Raw genomic sequence first — 19,130 nt, forward strand, 5'->3', positions numbered from 1 at the left:
AGTGACATGATAAGCATGTCAAAATGAGGAGAGTTAAAGCCGCAATGCTCCTCTGGGAAATATGCAAATTGTCTCTTCAGAGAGGAAGAGGACTAGAACTCTAGTGCCACCAATTGGAAGAAGCAATCCTAACAGTCACTGTCGATTGTCAACGAGCCTTGTCACATGACTTAGAATAAAAGCCAAACCAGAATCTCAATTTGCAGACACTGTGTTTCTGGGTACTGCCCCTCGTCAGTGCAAAGTGGAGATCTGGCTTGGCTGAGTGAGAGGTGTCTGACCAGGATCCAAGAAGTATCGTTTCTCCTTGCAGAGAGTGACATGTTAAGTATGTCGAGATGAGGAGACCTAAAGCTCCTAACATTCATATCAATTGTTTTATTCAGAAGGTTTGGGAATATAGAGGTTTACCTAAAATATAGAATTCAGTAATAAATTAGGGTACCCATATGGCTGCTATATTCCAATTATGACTGTGTGAGGATTGTACTTAGAATTATAATTAAGAAATATGCATAACAATCAGAACTATGAACCGAAACTAAGAGTAGAAGAACTGAATTTTATGAAGCCTTATAACTCTCTGAATAAGGATAAAGGTTGGTGTACCTGCAGTCTTGGGGTAAATCCAACCAGAACCAAACTGCAGCATATTTTGCCAAGGGTGATTAAAGAGGAGGTCCACTACTTGGACAACCCCTTCTCTATCACATCTTCCCTTTGTAAAATAAAAACAGCTATACTCGCCTTCGGTGCAGATGCCATTCCAGTGACGTTGGCACCAACTGTCTTGGGGCTCACGTGACATTGTTATGTCACGCGAGCCCTGCAGCCAATCAGCAGCCGCTTCACTTTCGCCTCCTACGTAATTGACATGTGGAGGAAGTCACTGAGTACAGTAGCCCCACAAACTACCTCATATCTGCTAAAATCCACAGCACTAATTTTGATTAGTCACACATGCATCTTGCCACAATGATGACCTTGCACTTGTTCGCCTAATCAAAAGAGGGTTCTGGGATGCTGTGAGTTAAGAGGCGGTTCACAAGGCCCTGTGATTCAGCACCCACAGATTAGTGATGTGGCTGCTGGACGGGGTCCTGTGAATCAACTCGCACCATCTGTAGTCAAAGGCATCTCTCCAAAGTGAACTGTCCTTTAATATGTTGGGGCTAAATAACTAAGTTCATGTCTAAGTGAGTTCAATTTTTTTCCTAGCTGTTGAATTGGCAGAAAGAAAACTGTCAGTGGAGGAAGAAGAAGCCAAACGAATCGCTGAGATGGGAAAACCCATCCTAGGGGAGCACCCAAAACTTGAAGTCGTCATTGAAGAGTCCTATGAGTTCAAAGTGAGTGGATTTTCACAGTAAGCTGTAAAATGAGGATTAACTCCACCACATCAAAATTTCAGGAAAATATAGTAAAATTCCCCAAACTCCGTGTATACCATTCAGTACAGATAAGTGTGTCTCTTTATATAGGGTAAAATATTTGCCTGAATTTGCTAACCCATTGCTTTCTGTATTGCTTTGCTGGTAGAGTACTGTGGACAAGCTTATTAAGAAGACAAACCTGGCCCTGGTGGTGGGAACGCATTCCTGGAGGGATCAGTTCATGGAAGCAATAACTGTTAGCGCAGGTAAGAGGCGTTACACCAACAGCAACCTCTTACCTTAGATATTTCATACTCACTTTTCAATAAATACAATATTAATTTGATTGTGTTTTCTTAAACCTCTGTAGATCTTTTACGCCTACCTCATGTTTTGAAAATCTGTGCATTTTAAATGTTTCTATTCATCCAAAATGAAAAATGAAAGAACTTTGCATATGGTCTTGGTAAAGAAAAAAAAAGTGTATTGTTTTGTGTCTACAACTCCTATACAGAACTATGTCTCCATGCAGGAGCAGTCACAGACAGGAGAGGGTCCCTGTGCAGGAACAACACGTGGACCCTTTGCAGTTCAATAGCAAATCATAATGCACAATTCCACCTGTTGTGGAGGTAGAAGTGGCCCACTTATATCATGGCTTTGCAGGTTGCACCAATGGAATGTCAATTCATATCTTCATAGTAACAAACCCTGTGTAGTCTAGTCCTATAGTGTTATTACTGTTGATCTTCATTTTACATGTTGCTAACAGACTAAATGTATATTCGGAAAAAGTAGGGCACAAATAATAGGGAAGAAAAACTCCCTGAGGAAGCACGTTGCGAAACTTGCATTGGAGTGTGAATGTGGAGGAGCAGTGGGTTAATGGCATGATGTACTCTGGTCAGTGTGGTTATTTCATTGATGAAGAAAATAGGTAGCCTAGCTTCACAGAAAAGCAAATCTTCTTTTATTGGGTGTGCATACAAACTGGTGACAGGTTAAAATGCGAACATCTATGCGTTTCCAATGCGAAGAGCACCCTTAGTCATTTTTTAAAATTTAAAATGGATTACAGCAATAAACATGGAGAGAATGTTAAAACAGTTTAGGAAAAGTGCAAGAAGGTAATTAAAAAACAATTCTGAATTGATTGGCCCAGGGGTCCTTTTGGGCACTCGTCAGCTCACATTGAAACTTTGACAAATGGATATCACCAAGAAGAAGTGTACAGAGACAGAAGAGGGCCCTTGTGTAAGAACAGTATATGGGGCCTTTTGCAGTCCAATAACTCACTTTTTTTTGGGTGTAGGAACGGCCCCTTTACCTCTTGGGCCCCTATGCATTTGCACAAATTGTATGTCTGCCCCTGTCATGAAGCTTGTAACTTTAGAGAACCTCAGGGTGTAATCACTCACATTAGTTCTTGGATTTAGTTGAGATCACAATTTAATAGGTATGCGTACGTGGGTCCTATTAATTCTGCGCATTGTGGCTAAAGGCACATACGGTATATATTTCTTTATTCATGCCAATATTGCTCTACCGGATTTACACCCAGGGACTTAGTGGCACAGTGTTACCAACTCTGATACTGTGCCATGCATACGTGATATACAGTGGGGCAAAAAAGTATTTAGTCAGTCAGCAATAGTGCAAGTTCCACCACTTAAAAAGATGAGAGGCGTCTGTAATTTACATCATAGGTAGACCTCAACTATGGGAGACAAACTGAGAAAAAAAAATCCAGAAAATCACATTGTCTGTTTTTTTATCATTTTATTTGCATATTATGGTGGAAAATAAGTATTTGGTCAGAAACAAAATTTCATCTCAATACTTTGTAATATATCCTTTGTTGGCAATGACAGAGGTCAAACGTTTTCTGTAAGTCTTCACAAGGTTGCCACACACTGTTGTTGGTATGTTGGCCCATTCCTCCATGCAGATCTCCTCTAGAGCAGTGATGTTTTTGGCTTTTCGCTTGGCAACACGGACTTTCAACTCCCTCCAAAGGTTTTCTATAGGGTTGAGATCTGGAGACTGGCTAGGCCACTCCAGGACCTTGAAATGCTTCTTACGAAGCCACTCCTTCGTTGCCCTGGCGGTGTGCTTTGGATCATTGTCATGTTGAAAGACCCAGCCACGTTTCATCTTCAATGCCCTTGCTGATGGAAGGAGGTTTGCACTCAAAATCTCACGATACATGGCCCCATTCATTCTTTCATGTACCCGGATCAGTCGTCCTGGCCCCTTTGCAGAGAAACAGCCCCAAAGCATGATGTTTCCACCACCATGCTTTACAGTAGGTATGGTGTTGGATGGATGCAACTCAGTATTCTTTTTCCTCCAAACATGACAAGTTGTGTTTCTACCAAACAGTTCCAGTTTGGTTTCATCAGACCATAGGACATTCTCCCAAAACTCCTCTGGATCATCCAAATGCTCTCTAGCAAACTTCAGACGGGCCCGGACATGTACTGGCTTAAGCAGTGGGAAACGTCTGGCACTGCAGGATCTGAGTCCATGGTGGCGTAGTGTGTTACTTATGGTAGGCCTTGTTACATTGGTCCCAGCTCTCTGCAGTTCATTCACTAGGTCCCCCCGTGTGGTTCTGGGATTTTTGCTCACCGTTCTTGTGATCATTCTGACCCCACGGGGTGGGATTTTGCGTGGAGCCCCAGATCGAGGGAGATTATCAGTGGTCTTGAATGTCTTCCATTTTCTAATTATTGCTCCCACTGTTGATTTCTTCACTCCAAGCTGGTTGGCTATTGCAGATTCAGTCTTCCCAGCCTGGTGCAGGGCTACAATTTTGTTTCTGGTGTCCTTTGACAGCTCTTTGGTCTTCACCATAGTGGAGTTTGGAGTCAGACTGTTTGAGGGTGTGCACAGGTGTCTTTTTTATACTGATAACAAGTTTAAACAGGTGCCATTACTACAGGTAATGAGTGGAGGAAAGAGGAGACTCTTAAAGAAGAAGTTACAGGTCTGTGAGAGCCAGAAATCTTGATTGTTTGTTTCTGACCAAATACTTATTTTCCACCATAATATGCAAATAAAATGATAAAAAAACAGACAATGTGATTTTCTGGATTTTTTTTTCTCAGTTTGTCTCCCATAGTTGAGGTCTACCTATGATGTAAATTACAGACGCCTCTCATCTTTTTAAGTGGTGGAACTTGCACTATTGCTGACTGACTAAATACTTTTTTGCCCCACTGTATAAAGGTATACTCATTTGAGTTCCTTAATTGGGTTTACAATCTATATGTAACACATATCATCCAGGGGCAAGTGTGGGAGTCCACATGAACAAGAGGAAAATTGCCAAAGTCAGATCAGACCTCAAAAGGTTCACATACAAGGTGTTGCCATGATGATAGACCCAGTAGAAACATAATCCTTACAGGTCCACAATTCTCCTTTGAAGTACCATATTCTCCCATTGGAGGCATTTTACCATGCCACTTGTTAGCCATCGAGCCACCATTATATTATATATGATATGTAGTAATTTAACGTCGAAGACCCCATTTGAAGTTGTATTGTCAGTCACAGATATCCTGATTTGAACCTGTAGGGATCAATTTCCGATTTTGCAAAGTAAAAAAATAAAAAAATAAACACTTTAAAGCAGTAATTTCCATGAAATACACAAGATAAGTCCCTTCATAAGGTGTAATTGTACATATCAGTACTGAATGTGTGAATACCCAAGAGCTACAAAGTCTATTAGCGCCCAACTTCTTCTGGCAACTTCTTCTGAGTGACCACACCGAGCGCCACACAAGCTTAATTGTTGGATTGCTAAAATAATCTACAAGCCAAGGGCAGCCGCATGACTATCTCATTCCACTTACAACAAGTAGAGGAAGACAATATTTTAATTAGCAGCCTTACTTAGCAATCAGAACTGTAAAATTAGGATTACCTGGCCTTAATTCTTCATGGCTATGTGCAAAACTATTGAAAGTATAAAGGTAATTGAAATTCAAGGCAGAACATGCAATTTTAACTAATCTGCTTTTTTTTAATGTATTTGAACTTTAAAAAATTCTGCCTTCTTTGCTTTTCATGAAAACCTTTTATCCTCATTTGTTTGAAGTGATCTTTTTAATAAAAGAAAAGAAAGTAAAGAGCAGATTCTGCATATGGACAAGATCTGTCCATGTTAAACAACCTGTATATGTAGATGTGACAGATCAAAGCTTCTGCATGATAAAATGTGTACAAGGTGGTACATAGGAAGAGCTTCTTAAAAATATGTCCCAAAGTTTACTGTGCCCTGGTTCTGTAAGGCAAGCTGCGACCATCCAAGCCTTTTCCCGGCAGAAGAACAGTGGGTACGGAAAGTATTCAGACGCCTTTACATTTTTCACTCTTTGTTTCATTGCAGCCATTTGGTAAATTCAAAAAAGTTCATTTTTTTCTCATTAATGTACAATCTGCATACCATCTTGACTGGAAAAAACAGAAATGTAGTAATTTTTGTAAATTTACTAAAAAAGAAAAACTGACATATCACATGGTCATAAGTATTCAGACCCTTTGCTCAGTATTGAGTAGAACACCCTTTTGAGCTAGTACAGCCATGAGTCTTCTTGGGAATGATGCTACAAGTTTTTCACACCTGGATTTGGGGATCTTATCAAAAATACCATCACATTGTATAAATTATATAAATGTATTTACATTTTGCAGTGAGAATTAAGTATTTGATCCCTCTGGCAAGCAAGACTTAACACTTGGTGGCAAAACCCTTGTTGGCAAGCACAGCAGTCAGACGTTTTTGTAGTTGATGATGAGGTTTGCACACATGTCAGCAGGAATTTTGATTCACTCCTCTTCGCAGATCATCTCTAAACTATTAAGCTTTTGAGGCTGTTTCTTGGCAACTCGGAACTTTTGATCAGGGTCATTTGGATGTTTTTTTCGGTTGCCATTATGATTTAAAAAGAGAAAACACAGTAGTTTTACAATAAATGGCTTCACCCAACCACTAACCATGAGTGGAGAAAAAGTTTTGGTGTTATCAATCATATTCTCTGAAAAAAGCCAAGAAAGCAAAAATTCTTCCGGGGTATGTAAACTTTTGAGCACAACTGTACCTCTCCGGGTGAGCCCTAACATTGTCAATCGCTTCAAAAACCTTGACAATGTCATCCACAAATTCCATTCCAAATTTTTCCATTACTCCTACGAGTTCCTTTTTTATTTTTAAAAGGGTATGGCAGATCCAATTGCAAGACGTGGACAAATGGGCATATCAGAACTTGTTAAATGTAAAATAATGGATAACATACAGGTTTTTAATCTGTCATCATTTTACCTTAACAGAGAGACAAGAATGAAATGCCTATATTTCATACCAACTGCTGGAATTTATTTAAGTGGGTCAAAGACGTGAACTTCTCTGCGAGGAAAGATGCGTTACATAAATTTCATTACATAAATTTCAGAAATACCATGAAAATGACTTGACTTGTATACTACAAAAAGAACAGTACGCTATCTCTACTCTTAACGAGTGACCTGTAGAAAATGAGGTTGGCACTTTAATGTGTATGGTTCCATTTAATAAAGCCTAAACTCCAGTCGATCCATGTTTCACAAATTGAACAAAATGAGCAATATTAGGATAGTCACTAATCACCTATTACTCTATTTTTTATGACGCTGCTCATCAACTAATTACTTTACTAATATGAATTATTTCAAAGAAACAAATCACACTTTATGAACAGACGACCACATTTTTGGTACGAGTGCAATCCAATGTTTTTTTTTGACCAATAGTATTCTACAGGCCATGTGGAGCGCCCGCTAGGACCGTGGGATACTCTGTTACGGGCTGGTTCTTAAAGGGGATGTGGTCACGGCAGCAGTGACCCGGTCCGTGGCCCTGGGTTTCCATGTAAAAGGGGAATTGAAATGGGAATAAAGTTTATGGGATTAAATGTTCGTGATGCCACCTGTGGTACTCGGCAATAAAGATGTTAGCCGACGCTGCTTAAAGAGACCGCTGGGGCTGTTGGTGATGCAGCAGAGTTGGCCCAGCTCTCCACAGGCAGAGCTTTAGTCCCAGGGCACTTAGATTGTAATATGGTGGTGGATGGCTGTTGTGGTAGTTGTAGTGCAGGGTGGATGGCGCAGTAAATAAATGTGAGGACACAGCGTTGTGCAGTTCCCAATGCTTTACTCACAGTTCTTAGTTGCCCCAGCCGGGGTTCTATGTCCTCCAGGTTTGTGGTCCAGCCAGCTCTCAAGCAATTTGGGTGCACTTTCCAGAACCCTCTTTCTTATATTCCTTTCTCTGGCCATCTCTCTGCGCTGGCATCACCTCTCCTGCCCTGCGCCTTCCACACAGTGTCCCAAGCCAGCAGCCTCGGATCTTGTCGGGCGGTGTGCACGGAATCCCCTGGATCCTTTATGGCTGCCTTTTCAGGGAATATGTGCAGATGTGGCTGTGGCACATACAGATACCACAGCCTCCGATTAGCTAGCCAAGTCCTTAGTTTCTCCACTAGAATGGGGCCGGTCCCCTTGCCTGCGACCTGGTCCCTCTACTTCTGGATACAAGCCCCACAGGTGGACTTCTCACTACCCGTGCCTCTAACACCCCTTCTGTCGTTTCACTTCCTTCAGTTCCCTCTCTCTGGGAACTCCTTTCTGTCTGTTTCAGTCTTTCTGTCTGACAGGAGCTGCAGACCCTCATGTCTACTCAGCTCCACTCCTCTCACCAACTGACTAACTTTCCAAATCTTTCCTGACTCTTGCTTACTAAGCTCCTCCCCTACTCTACTTACCCTATCCTCCCTTAGGGTACGCCCACATGCCCTGACTGAATTGTCAAGTGTTGGATGCAGGTGTAGGGTTCTGTGCAGTGCCCCTCCTTACCTGACAGCTGAATATCACACCTCTGGGTGAGGTGCAATACTCTGTGGCGACTGGACCCTCAGGGGTGCCACACATGCACATGTGCTTTTTTCCTCCTAGGACCAAGTCTGTCCTAGGAAAAAAAATCGCAGCATGTATGATTTGTATCCATAAATCACACTCAGCATTGCAAATCCATGGGTTTGTGGGAAAAAAAAAAATCGGACTGCACTCGGATTACATCCGGGTGTGGTCTGATTTTCAGAGACTGACAGAATGGAAACTATGGAGATAATTTTTTTCCATCTTCTCCACATCCAAGGAAATCGGATCAACAAACTCTGATCAGTGTGATTAGGATGAGATGAGAGAAATACGGTTGTGTGACCCTAGCCGAATAGGTGCCGTGTCAGTGTTGTTATGGGCGCGGTTGTGGAATATATTGCACTCTCTCATCTGTAGGGAGCACTGATGTCATCCGTGACCGTGGTGGTGTGTGATCCATGTGAACACCCATGTTACTGCGCGATTTGTGAGAGCACGAGGCCATTGCCACAGTTGTATCAACCAAAATTAGGATATCCTTGCATAATACCAGTTATACACCGCTGCTTGAGTGTACAAGTAAAGAAGATAGCACCTGCAAGAATGGTGCCATTTTTTGCAGATATCCAGGAGAAACCCGTTTTACTTAAGTTTGTATTCTTAGCATGATATGGAGGAATGTAGCATGCACTGCATTTCCATTAGAGATTCTTTGTAGCATTGTTAATTCTCCTGAATGTGACCCAGCTCAACCATGTGGGAGATTTGCTCTTGCCCTGTATACAGTTGATAAGCTTGTTTTCTTGTTATTATTGTAGCTGGAGATGAAGATGAGGACGAGTCCGGAGAGGAGAGACTGCCATCGTGTTTTGACTACGTCATGCACTTTCTAACAGTGTTCTGGAAAGTACTTTTTGCTTGCGTCCCCCCTACGGAATATTTAAATGGATGGGCGTGCTTTGTTGTATCAATAGCCATTATTGGCATCCTCACCGCCATCATCGGGGACCTTGCTTCTCATTTTGGCTGTACCATTGGCTTGAAAGATTCAGTAACTGCTGTGGTATTTGTGGCCTTTGGCACATCGGTGCCTGGTAAGTGAATTCATGTTAGGAGGAAATTTCCAATTCATTTTATAAAAAGGTCACAATTTAGGAGTGAAAAACCTTTTATCCCGCCCAGGTTTTATAAAGTCTTAAATGGTTACTCCTAAAATATGTAGCCACAGTTTTCTGTACATAAGTAAGCCAAATGTAAATCTACTTTAAAATCTGAACTCATTTTTAGCTATAACCCCACTACTGATGACCCTCCAGAACGCTCTTTAATTTCCATTGTCACTGGATCCGTCCTCCAATTTCATGGTCAGATGCACCTAATGATCCTGTATAATAAATCTTAGTACAGATGTCTGTGGAGCATGGTCAGATGCACCTAATGACCCTGTATAATGCATCTTAGCACAGATGTTGGAGGAGCATGCTCAGATACACCTAATGGACCTGTATAATACATCTTAGCACAGATGTCGGTGGAGCATGCTCAGATGAACCTAATGACCCTGTATAATAAATCTTAGCACAGATGTTGGAGGAGCATGCTCAGATACACCTAATGGCCCTGTATAATGCATCTTAGCACAGATGTCGGTGGAGCATGCTCAGATGAACCTAATGACCCTGTATAATAAATCATAGCACAGATGTCGGTAGAGCATGCTCAGATGCACCTAATGGCCCTGTATAATAAATATTAGCACAGATGTCGGTGGAGCATGCTCAGATGCACCTAATGGCCCTGTATAATACATCTTAGGCTACTTTCACACTAGCATTTTTTTCAATACGTCGCAATGCGTCGTTTTGGCAAAAAAACGCATCCTGCAAAAGTGCTTGCAGGATGCGTTTTTTTCCCATTGACTAACATTAGCGACGCATTTGCGACGCATTGACACACGTCGCAACCGTTGTGCGACGGTTGCGCCGTGTTGTGGCGGACCGTCGGCTGCAAAAAACATTGCTTGTAACGTTTTTTGCGGCCGACGGACCGCCATTTCCGACCGCGCATGCGCGGCCGAAACTCCGCCCCCACCTCCCCGCACCTCACAATGGGGCGGTGGATGCGCTGCCCCTGTTGTGCGGCATATACAACGCTAGCGTCGGTACGTCGGCCCGACGCTCTGCGACGGGCCGAGTACGACGCTAGTTTGAAAGTAGCCTTAGCATAGATGTCGGTGGAGCATGCTCAGATAGATCTAATGACCCTGTATAATTCATGTTAGCACAGATGTCGGTGGAGCATGCTCAGATACACCTAATGGCCCTGCATAATAAATCATAGCACAGGTGTCAGTGGAGCATGCTCAGATGCACCCGATGGCCCTGTATGATAAATCTTAGCACAAATGTCGGTGGAGCTGCTCAGATGCACCTAATGACTCTGTATAATTCATCTTAACACAAATGTTGGTGGAGCATGCTCAGATACACCTATTGACCCTGTATAATAAATATTAGCACAGATGTCGATAGTTCATGCTCCGATGCACCTAACACCTGTATAATAAGCTATAGCACAGATCAGCCCTGCCATGTGGAATATCCGATTTGTACCAGCTGCACTGGAGGCAAAGGGGTGCACATCCAAATCACGTTTTTTCACAAGAAAACCCAAATTAATCAGAAACATTGCTCAAACATGGCTTGAATCCAACCCATATTTGGAGATAATGAAGAAACCACTTTAAAAAGGATTTTCAGATCTTTTTAAAAATGTCATCAACTAACAGATGACCAACTACCTGTTATTTCCACCTCCGCTCTGGTGGTCTCTCTGGTCTTTATGGACTTGGCCTCCAGTGATGATGTGCTGTACATGTGACCACTGCAGCCAATCACTGAGAACAATAACTGACAGAACCACCAGAGAAGCAGCACTGAATTTACCAGGGGACTATTAGTAATGTTGCAATTTTTATAGTATTTTAGGGTTGCTTCATCCCTTGTTTGCAGCACAAGACTTGTACACAATGTTAATCATTCTACCATCACCCCCTACTTGAGCTGCAGTCAATTTATCTTCCATTCAGTGAACAGAATGTAGTTCAATGGGACTAATCACGGACTATTCACAGCACGGTACAACTCACTGCAAAGGCACTGTAGATTATTTGTCAAAATAGCAGGTGTATTCTTGTAATATTACAGAAAATAGTATTGTGAATGCTGGAGGGGGGTAAATGACATGATTGCATTCTGTTGCTAAACTACAGCTCCCTTCATACTGCTGACAGAGAATGCTAGGAATTGTCCTCTTTTACACTGAATATGTGGCTAGATAAATGATTTTGTTACTATGAGAATCAAAAAATCAGTATGTTTATCCGTATTTTTTTTTCTTTTCTAGATACATTTGCAAGCAAAGTGGCTGCTACACAGGATGTGTATGCAGATGCTTCAATTGGCAACGTGACCGGGAGCAATGCTGTTAATGTATTCCTGGGTATTGGCATCGCGTGGTCTGTGGCTGCCATCTACTGGGCTTCCCAGGGACAAGAATTCCATGTGCAGGCAGGCACCTTAGCCTTCTCCGTAACCCTCTTTACCATCTTTGCATTTGTCTGCATCAGCGTCTTGCTGTATAGGAGACGGCCTAGTATAGGTGGGGAACTGGGTGGCCCAAGGGGCTGCAGACTTGCAACAACTTTGCTCTTTGTAACCTTATGGCTACTTTACATCTTATTTGCTACTCTGGAAGCCTACTGTTATATCAAGGGGTTCTAATCTAAGCCAAGCGAAGCCTGCAACAAAGCCGCCGCCTTCATCTGTCGGCAGTCTCCTTGGGGAGAAGAATCTCCACCGCAGAAGGGATACCAGCCAATCAAATTGCATCTCTACAACTGCTGGAGATTGATAACATCACAATCCAAAGGACCTTCAGACTATTATCAATGGTTGACGTGCATTAGGACAAATAGCGGTACTCTGAATTTCTGAGAAGCCGATCAAGAAACAAAAAAAAGAGCGATTTCTAGCCAATGATTTCTGGAACAGAACAGTGGATACACGTTAAATACTGGTCACTTTTTAATTACAACAGCAAAATGAAGCTTTTTGTGCCATCCAGGTACCAACGTCACACTTTGACCAATGGCATAAATCCCATATGGTTACAACCAGCAACAGTCTCCTTATTTCTGGCTTAATTGACGTTCATTTGTTTGCCGCCTTGTATTTATTTCATATTATTTCATATTTATACTCAGCCATTGAAACAGATTTCAATAATCGCTATTTTGAAACTGACGACGCAGAGGTAAGCTCAGTATCGGACCTATGTTTTTAGTTTAATCTCATTACAAACTGGAACAAACAAACAAAATGCAATTGGAGAGGCCAAGGAACAGTGACGAAGCCTTCAGTGTAGCACCGCTATGTGGGAAATCCAAGCGTCACCAACCCTCGGAGGAGAAGACAGGAAGAATAGTGGTCACCTTACTGAAGTTGTAAACCATTGTATATACTTCTATGTAATCACTTGTGGCTGGATACCAGTGTGGTTTGATATTGGAAATCAGTTTACCTCTCTAATGTCTGATGGGATGACTCACGTCTGCTTCCCATTTCCCTTCATACCCATGTCCTACAGGATCATCTATGGAGAAGAGGCCACGTTCCCTCACACCAGGACATAAAGTTTAGCTGTGGTTCGTCTCTTACACTTTGTTCTTTTCCTTGTATATTAGAAAGGTTTATCCCAATATATTGTATTACCGTTCCTTTAGAAGACTAAATTCTATTTATTTTTGTATACAGGGCCTTTAGATTTTGCTGACTTAAGGTGAAGATGCCAGTTTCTCATCTATCAATTTTCAACATCACCTTCAATTTCATTACATGAGAGGGAAATTTTACAGGGAAATATATTTTTATCTAATTTATGTGGATATGAATTCCCTTTATACAAAGCTTTATTAAGGTTCTTTTGGCAGGAGAGAGTTTTGTCCTTTAATTGGGGGTTGTTACGCTTCTAGATAATTAAATCACAAAACGTGTCAATGATTTGGAACTTTTAGATTATGTAATTGAAGAGAAAGACTTACAGGCAGTAGTAAAAATGATGGCTATAATTATACACATAGTTAAAAAAAAAAAATATTCGAGCATACTAACAATACAGGCTAAAACATTGCATGCACATAAAGTTAATAAACACATAAAACCAAAGCTTAGCCAACCCCTCTACAGCCAGGAAGTGTCCAAATGTACTATGGTCAGTAATGGCATCCAAAGTTTGTGATCTGGAGTATAAGACCACGGAATGGTGCCCTGACCGGTGGCACTTTCCTCACAGATCATCCTTTAAAAAATGGAGCTGTAGTTCCTGACGAAGGAGAGCCAGCTTCTCAGAAATGCGTTGGATTATTTGGAGCATGCTACGTACCGTAGTTGTTATGATGTCAGACATATCCAAAGTATCCAAATGCACTGTGGTTAGTGATGGTATCCAAAGTTTGTAATCCACCGAATAAGACCATGGGATGTATGTGGATGATGCCCCTGCCGGTGGCACTTTCCTCACATATCATCCTTTCAAAAATGGAGCTGTAGGTTCCATTTTTGGAAGGATGATATGTGAGGAAAGTGCCACCGGCAGGGGCATCATCCACATACATCCCGTGGTCTTATATGGTGGATTACATACTTTGGATACCATCACTAACCACAGTGCATTTGGATACTTACTGGCTGTGAACAGATTGGATAATCCTTGGTTTCATGTCTTACTTTTATGTATATTTTTTGCAATTCTCGGGTGGACTGAGAACACTGTTCAGCAGCAGTTGATAAAAATGGGTGTATAGTGTTAGCAGAGCGAATGGACAAAGTATATAAACAGTTATATACATATTTCTATATGTACATACACAGTCTCATATTTAGATCAGCCTGACTATAAGAAACATACACAAAAAAGGCAAAAAAAAGTTCAAAACATAAGACTCCACAAACAAAAAATAAAAAAAATCTATAAAGTTGTAAGAATCTCAGAAGCTCAATAATAAAACAAATACCTACATATTATATTAGGGAAGGGAAGGATAAAAGCATGTTAAAATTTGATAAAACCTGTATCATTTCTAGACTGGTTCTATATATGATCATCAAGGATTTCAAGTTTTGTCATATGGAGTACAGATCCTAGAAACAATATAAAATGAGTGTAAATGGAGGTCCACGGAATTGTACAAATACTTTGCCATTGGGTAGGTTCACACGAATGTTCTCTCCACATTGGAGAAAAACGGTCTGATTATTCTGACCAGAGTTTGATCAGAGTGGCATCAGTTTTTCTTGGAAGAAGCGTTTCTCCAATCTGATGTCACCCGACTGCGGTCTGATGTTTCCCATGGATCCAAAAACTTGCATTGACTATTTTTGTCCGATACTCGGATCAAAATCAGACATGTCTCTGATTTTTTTTCGTGGACCACTCGGTCTGAGATAAAAAAAAAAAAAAGATCAGATGTGCGCAGCCCCATAAACTATCCTAGGTACCAGTGCTATACATTATAAGCACGGATAGCACTCGTATGAGAAAATCACTCTTGTGCACAAGCCTAGAGCTGCACAATCAGTACATGGAGCCTAGCAGTATGTGATCTGCATTTCAACAAGATGGTTAACGTCTCCTAAAATAGTGGTGATTAATATGGAAGTGCAGTGCAAAAATATTTGTACAATTTTACTGAAAACATAATAAAAATGGTCATACCCTTTTTGAGACAGTCTGACAGCACAAAATGACTGTTTAAACCAGGGGTGGGGAACCTCCGTCTCCTGGCCATTTACGGCCCTCGATGACCTTTTATCAGGGACAGCATTCTTGGGCAGGGAGCTGTATTTTGATTACAACCAGCTCATTAATTTCTTCTTGCTCTGTTAGCACCCACATGCAGTGTTCACTACTGAACATTGAAGGGCATGCAATGAAAGATTACGTCCTGACACCAGTGCCAGAGTCAGGATGTACTTTGTGGGCGGAGTTTGTATGGACCTCGAAGGATGGTATAAATATCCAAATTGCCCTTGGCAGAAAAAAAAGAGTCCCCACCCCTGGTTTAAACCAAGCACAGGCACGTAGTGCACTCTTTAAACCGTTCCGAGCATTTTCCTATCTATTAGTTTTCCACATATCTTCTTCATGTAAAACCAGAGCGGTCAATCAACGAAGAGCGGGCAATCAAGGAACAGCGGGCAGAGGTAGATGAAACACAAGTAGGTGGGAAAGTGCACAGAACACCTGTGCTTGCTTTGAACAGTCATCAGACTCCCTTTAAAGACACTCTAACTATTGCTCTAGTGGACAATGACTTGATAAGGACAGGGGAAGTGACACAGACCATGAGACGGAGTTCCGCTGTAATGTTAAAATAGTCACCAAGTTGACATATCTCTGAGAATTACTTTTGGACATGGTTGAATGACACATTATGACTGTCAAAAAGCACAGCTCTGAGATAAACATATTTTGCACCCGGTGTTGAATACCTGTCCTCCAGTTTACAATCCCCCAAAAGATCTGATGCTGCATAGCCAAGGATTATGGTGATACACATGCACCTTCTTGATCTTATCCGACAGAGGTCTTTGACGTAAAAAAAAAGTGCTATTTTTAAATAGAGTTTAGACCTTTTGTATGTTAACACTATATTAGGTTTATTACATTGAGAATGCACTACAAAACTCAAAGCTGGCGGGTCCTGTTTAATAAAGGGTTAAGCCAGCTTCCACAGCCCAAAAGTTAGCGGTATACACATGTATTGGTATGTTCACAAGTACAAATTTTCTGTTGCAAAACCAAATTAAACAACTTGACAAAATCCACAGGCAGAATCGTTGCGGATTGTGATATGGATGTCCTATGCTTACAAAGGGAAAAAAATCCATGGTGTAAATCAGTAGTGTAAATTGACCAACTGCAGCTTTAAAATCCATACCAAGAGTCAGTCTCTTGCTTTTTATTTTCCGCAGAGTATATATGAGGTTCTGTAAAATTTCACAAATTTTGCTGCTACTCTGGATTTTCTACTCACAGATCCAGGCAATGAAGAAGACAGTACTCATAAATTCAAGTTCAAGTGTGACCTTAGACCTGTTTAACACAAATTTTTGGTAAATATCCAGAATAGCAATGTATTGTGGATAGAGTTGAGCAAAAAGATTTGCAGGTCCAATAGCCATGTTAGTAGTCTGTGCCTGCTGGAACTGAGCAGTGTCCGGACTGTGGTGCTAAAGGCCCACCAGTAGCATTGACTTTGGGGGCCCACTTTTCAACTGCATACAAATATTACACTACCCTCATTCACAAATTTACATATGTCTATATAATAATAAAATGAGTAAGTTTGGTTAATAAATTATGAGATGCTGCTTTTTTTCTGTACAGAGTGAATCAAGTGAATTATGTTAAGTACTGCCCATACAGTGGGTTTGGAAGCCCAGATCTGCACAGGGGCCCACCGGGAGATTCCCCTGTTCACCTATGGGCCAGTCCGAGCCTGGGTCACCTGACCAATGTAAACCACCTCTTTCCCTACCTGCCGACATCCCAGACTATTCTTCCTATTAGTTGGTCCTGCCCAACGTCATTGTTGTGGTATGATGCACACATGACCTTTTGCCTTATCTACCCATTAGAAGAGGCCCCGGAGAGGACAGTAGACAGGAGGAGGTTCAAAGGCTCTGGTCGCTCAGCCATAGACAACCGAAAATTATTTTTCAAATCCTTTTGCTCAACTCTAATTATGGATGATATAGCTCGAGTCTGTAATCAGAACTACTGTTTAGTAATACTAACGGGCTGTCTCTAGGGAAATAATTCAATTACATCAGACAACTGGTTTGAAAACTGATGTAATGCTGATGACAGACACCCGAAATAGACCGTACTGGGTATTTTCTAGCTACAAAACGAATCAAAGTTGTACATTGTTGCTATCCAATGTGACAATCTGAGTGATTATATCCCTACATATTGTATTCTCTACTGTGCTTTGTATGCTAAAAAATAAATTTTACACACATTTTCTTACTGATTACTAACTTCTTACTAAAGTTTCCAATAACAGCCAAGTAGAAATGTGCAGCACGGTGCATGCATTACTGAAAGAACAAATTTACTCATCTTCAATGCTTCCTACAGCCGTAAAAGTGGCATCGTCATCACAAATCATAAAGTTGCTGGAGCGAGCAGAACCCAGGGTTTGCCTAGGTGAAAATTAGAGTCGAATGAGTAAAGTCATACTTGTATGTATATTATGTATGTAAGCCATTTCCTCCAGGTACACAGTTTAGGCTTGTTAAGATTCAGATTGTGTAAGCCTTTATTGCAGTTACTATACATTACCATTGTTTTGTAGGAAAAGATTTGTTAGGTGGCAATCCGCGGTTCAGTGGTAGCCGCCCCACTAGAGAAATGAGAAGCCATTAGAGGGTTAACATAGAGTGTACAATTTGTGGCATGAGATGATAAGTTCAGTTCACAACAACAGATGGGGCACAAAAGTTGGTGGTTTCTACCCACTACGAAGGGCAAAGACGGGTAGGTTTTCTCTGAGAGACGTAAATCCTAAACAGTCTCTGGTTAAATAATATACGGTAGGTGGGTAGTCAGGTGTAATTACTTACAGTTTGCTAATGGGTTATCTCCAGTATACTGAGATCGGCTGTCAGGCCTCATTCTCACTAACATGAGGGAACTGGCAGGAAGAAGATACAGATTAGATATTAGAAAAAACATTTTGACACTGAGGGTGTCAATGAGTGGAACAGGCTGCCACGAGATGTGAGTTCTCCTTCAATGGAAGTCTTCAAACAAAGGCTGGACAGACATCGGTCTGAGATGGTTTAGTGAATCCTGCATTAAGCAGGGGGAAAGACACGATAATCCCGAAGGTCCCTTCCAACTCTAACATTTTATGGTTCTGACTCCGCTCTTCACCCTCCATGGACACCATCACATGTAGAACGCCGCTAACCACACACCCTGCCACAGGCCTTGATAGTCACAACACTCGCTAACTAGATCTACATCTTCTACCGGCTCTCAATCAACTTAGTATGGTTGGAAATGCTACACGGTGACAGCACCCCTAATGTCTTTCTTTTTTACTGAGATACACAGTGCAGACACTTATATCACTCTTGGTGGTACTCGCTTAACATTTTGGGCCAAACTTCAGATCCCAATGTTGAGTCACTCTCCTTACATCAAAAGCCATTAACATCTCTTGGCTATCTTTAGGGCTTAGTACGCTCAAGGGAAATTAGTTCCAGTCCTGTACAGTATGCCCTCTCTATCACTTCTCTCTTGTCAATGCAACACACTTTCTATAGGTGAAATAGATGATGCACCCGATGGTTAGCGTATCAGGGAGGCTTGTGACCAAACTCTGCTGTTGAGATGCCCTTATATCTCAGCTTTTTTTCCTAGATAATTTTTGTCGCAAACAGAACTACCAACATGGCTGCTGGACAAAGGTCCTGAGAATTGATTATCTTAGGCTACTTTCACATTTGCGTTTGGAGCCGCTGCGGAGGGCTGTGGATTTCCTCCGTGAAGCCCCGCCCCCCGCCGCTAGCTCCGCCTACTTCTGCATGCGGCCTGCATGCGACCTGGGAACCTATATTTAACATTAGGTACGCAGGTCGTGCCGCAGTATGCGGATGCTGCCGCATGCGTCGTTTTGACGATGCGGAGACCTGCGTAGGACGCAGCTCGTAGCATTTTTTGTTTTTCTCCGCATCGTCAAAACGACGCATGCGGCAGCAT

General features: G+C 41.7%; 1 protein-coding gene across 6 annotated transcripts in view; it reads left to right on the top strand.

Moving 5' to 3' along the window:
* SLC8A3 (solute carrier family 8 member A3) overlaps positions 1–18,854 on the top strand; it is a 403,213-nt gene extending 384,359 nt beyond the window's left edge. For all 6 annotated transcript variants that reach the window (XM_077262339.1, XM_077262313.1, XM_077262346.1 and 3 more), the window contains 4 exons: positions 1,219–1,349; positions 1,540–1,639; positions 9,116–9,391; positions 11,703–18,854. In XM_077262339.1, the coding sequence (XP_077118454.1) occupies positions 1,219–1,349; positions 1,540–1,639; positions 9,116–9,391; positions 11,703–12,079 (884 nt within the window). In that variant the 3' untranslated portion in view covers positions 12,080–18,854. The remainder of the gene's footprint in view (positions 1–1,218; positions 1,350–1,539; positions 1,640–9,115; positions 9,392–11,702) is intronic.
* Positions 18,855–19,130: the final 276 nt, after the last annotated feature.

The sequence above is a fragment of the Ranitomeya variabilis genome, chromosome 1 (genome assembly GCF_051348905.1).
Source record: "Ranitomeya variabilis isolate aRanVar5 chromosome 1, aRanVar5.hap1, whole genome shotgun sequence".
Lineage (NCBI taxonomy): Eukaryota > Metazoa > Chordata > Amphibia > Anura > Dendrobatidae > Ranitomeya > Ranitomeya variabilis.